The following is a 3,130-nucleotide window of genomic DNA, read 5'->3' as shown; positions in this document are numbered from 1 at the left end:
AGCAGTAGTACCTGGTGTGCAGATTCCTGCTTTATTAACAAAACCCCTTGTGTAGCATACACAGTGGCTTTTATGTTTTCTATGAAACTTAGCATCCTTCATGAGTGCATTTTTCATATAAAAATGCACAATACAATAAAAAATAGACTAACATCTGTACAAATACAAAATATACTTAAGCTCATGTTTCTTATGAGGCAGAATAAAGGGAGTGACTTGTCAAGGTAAGGGCATAATAGCAGTGAGCAAACCTCTCATGCTCATAATATATTTCCTCTTTTCATGCAGTGAAACAGGTGACAGAACTAATAGTCTATTGGTTGTCACCGGGAATGACAAGGTGCAGCACAGTGTTTAGTGTGTCTCAGGTTTTCTGGTGCAAAGGACAAACATGGATCATCCCAGAGGAAGGCGGCGCCGCAGCGGCAGGAATCAATCCAGAGGTTTGTGACATGGGGATGAAGGGCTGTGAGGCCACTTGTGTCATATGAGGCGTTCTTCTTTGGGCAACGGTAAAGGTAGGCCAGGTTTTTCAGGTCCTGCTGCTCCTGTCTGTTTCCTCTCTTCTGCACTGGGCCTGTATGTTCCCTCCATCCTCCTTTTCTTCCTGATGACACAGAGCAGCAGCAGCAGACTCAAGCTGATCAGGGACAATGTGGTGGAGACCAATGCCGACACTGTAGGGGGGATTACCACCTGCATTACCATGGTGACAGACAGCTGGGGAGGAAATCACACACAGGTAAGGCTGTTAGAGGGATCCGTAAATTAATAACTCCAGATTAAACTAAACTATTGATGATAAAATCTTGGTAATGTGCTAGTCTGTAATTTCCAAATAACAGATTTTCTAGAAAAAAATATGTAATTTGGAACTGAGTTATTAGAAATGTGCTCAATTGATGCACTTCAAATTAAAAGCATAACCTAGAGTCAGTCCAGTTACTTGCCTTATCAACTGAAGACGATTTGTCTATAGAGCATCAGAACATAGGAAGAAATGTCCACCACTATTTCCTAAAGCCTAAGCTAACATTTTTGTTCAACCAGTGGTACAAAACAAAGATATCCGTTTATCATAGATGACTAAGAAATTCAGCAAATATTCAGATTCAAGAAACAGTTTTTGTGGGGGTGGGGGGGCTACAGCTTTAAAAGCACACAACGAGATGTCCTGAGTGATATAAATGTATCTGAACTGTCAAGGAACAGAGCTTTGATTACCAGGAAAAAGATCTTATCAATTCCTGACACTGATTGCAAGAAAGTTAAGAGGGGTGATTATGTCACTACCATGACTTATAGTCAAGACCAGAAAAGGAGCAGTTTATATAGTATAGTCGAGTGGCTGCACTACAAACCTCGTTAGGAAAAAAAAAAAGTAATAGTGTATGGTAGAAAGTTTCATTTTATTGTCTGTCATACTTAATGTGGACGACACACGCCAACTAGCTTTGCCAAGCTTTAGCAAATATTTAAAAAGATACATTTTTCTGAATATTTAATGAAATGATTGGTGAACTGTAGCTATTTTAAATTTTATTTTATTGTCTGTCTCACAAAAGACAGCATCTAAAGCAGGGCTGTTGAACTGGATTACATTAGGATGCTCAGGATGCTCTGCTCATAGAGTGTATTTACCAAAAGGTCAACAATAACCTTCACAGCATTATCTATGTTGATCACACAGCTCTAAATAAGTGAATAAAAATATGAGATGAAACAATTAGAGCCACAGAAATTCATTCTAATAAGTCATTTGAAACACTAAGGATTTGTTGCTTTTCTTTTGTTGTCATTTTCGTTTATTTTAATGTCATTTAATAGACAAAACATTTGAGAAACTATGAATGAACATATAAATAAGTGGAAAATAATCTCTTAGGTGTGCATTAAACTGTTCAGATTAAAATGGAGCTTAATTCAAATACAGCAGACCATTACAGTGGCTGCATTGCACAGGAAAACCTTTATCATAATAAACTGGGATAAATGTATATACAAGTCTATAAATTAACATGTATCCGTAAATTAGATATAACATGTAATGTAACAACCAAAACCACAGAATTAGCTCTGAAAACAAAACATCTATGATGAATCGGGAGATTAAAAAAACTCCCACCGTAAATGTCTTTACTCACCACAAATACAGGTTCTTCTGTTACTGCAGCTCCAGTAAATTGTGTTCACCTATGCCTTTTTCTAATTTCCACCTGATCCTCTATAAAATAATTACACCAATACACACACAAAGTTTAGTATTGCCACAGGCGGATGTGTGTGTGTGCGCATGGCGGAATGCTACGGGTCCTGCTGCTCCTGTCTAACCGGCTCAGGTGAACTTGCTGCTGCTGTGAAGTGACAGGTGAAACCGCTGGTAGGTCTGGAAATTACACTGTGACTGGAGACTTGTTCATGAAGACGCTCGAAGCTGTTTCTGTTGGAGCTCACCTGGTAGGCTGCCTGCCGTTTTGTTTAGACGGGATACAGGCTGTTCAGTGGTTACCTGCCGGTTGTTGAGGGTCCAGGTGAGACGGCCGACGTGCGGCGGTTTGACGCCTGGTTCAAAGCAACATGTTCCGTGAAACCAGCAAAACTCACAGTCCACCAGTCAGGGATCCTCGTTTTACGGCATAACTGAAACTATTTTCTCCTACTCACCTGCCCGGTCACGTGCTCCATCTGCGCCAATCAGAAACAGCTGCTTATCTCTGTCCCTCTGACTCCTTTCTTTACCATGAAATGGTCCAGCTTAAAAATTTACTTGTTCTCTTTTATATATTTATTTGTAATAACAAAAGCAGCGGAGCTCAGTACATTTGGACTGATTGTGTTTGCCTTGAGAAACACAAACCATCAGACACTCGGATCGTATCATGAAGTCATAGGTTTAATAATTAGAGCGAAAAGGCCTTGTGGGAGTTTAGTCAGGCTGTTGTTCGTCAGCTGCTTTCTGGCGTGGCCCATTTTCAGCACTAATCAAACAAACTTTGTTCATGTACAAACATTAGTGCTTCTGGCATGCAGAACAAACACACAGGAAGGCTGCCCCAGGCTGAATTTGAGCTTATCAGAGAATGTAAGAACGAGTCATTCTGAAAACAAATTTGAGCAAAAACATATTGTC

General features: G+C 39.9%; 1 protein-coding gene across 6 annotated transcripts; it reads right to left on the bottom strand.

Annotated features, from left to right (window-relative positions):
* Window positions 1–6: 6 nt before the first annotated feature.
* Window positions 7–2,890, bottom strand: crb3b (crumbs homolog 3b). 6 transcript variants are annotated; one of them, XR_002273942.1, is made up of 3 exons: window positions 2,665–2,890; window positions 2,145–2,562; window positions 7–720 (listed from the first exon to the last, which is right to left on the bottom strand). XR_002273942.1 is itself a non-coding variant. In XM_020589101.1 (2 exons), the coding sequence occupies exons 1-2, from the start codon at window positions 2,683–2,685 to the stop codon at window positions 484–486; spliced, it is 258 nt and encodes an 85-aa protein (XP_020444757.1). In that variant the 5' UTR covers window positions 2,686–2,750; the 3' UTR covers window positions 7–483. The 6 variants fall into 6 exon arrangements, 1 of the variants encoding a protein (XP_020444757.1); XR_002273943.1 differs by lacking the exon at window positions 2,665–2,890 and having other exon boundaries at window positions 2,145–2,354; window positions 2,455–2,658; XR_002273941.1 differs by lacking the exon at window positions 2,665–2,890 and having other exon boundaries at window positions 2,145–2,658.
* Between the last annotated feature and the right edge of the window lie 240 nt (window positions 2,891–3,130).

This window comes from Monopterus albus, unplaced genomic scaffold (genome assembly GCF_001952655.1).
Source record: "Monopterus albus unplaced genomic scaffold, M_albus_1.0 scaffold863.1, whole genome shotgun sequence".
Taxonomy (NCBI): domain Eukaryota; kingdom Metazoa; phylum Chordata; class Actinopteri; order Synbranchiformes; family Synbranchidae; genus Monopterus; species Monopterus albus.
Note: the sequence above shows the minus strand (reverse complement) of the source record. Positions and strands in the feature narration are given on the sequence as shown.

Excerpts from the sequence above, each read along its gene's own strand:
- crb3b (XM_020589101.1), bottom strand. The coding sequence starts at position 2,685 with ATGGAGCACGTGACCGGGCAG. Across the intron at positions 721-2,664 it reads TGGAGCACGTGACCGGGCAG|CTGTCTGTCACCATGGTAAT; the intron begins GTGAGTAGGAGA and ends TTTCCTCCCCAG.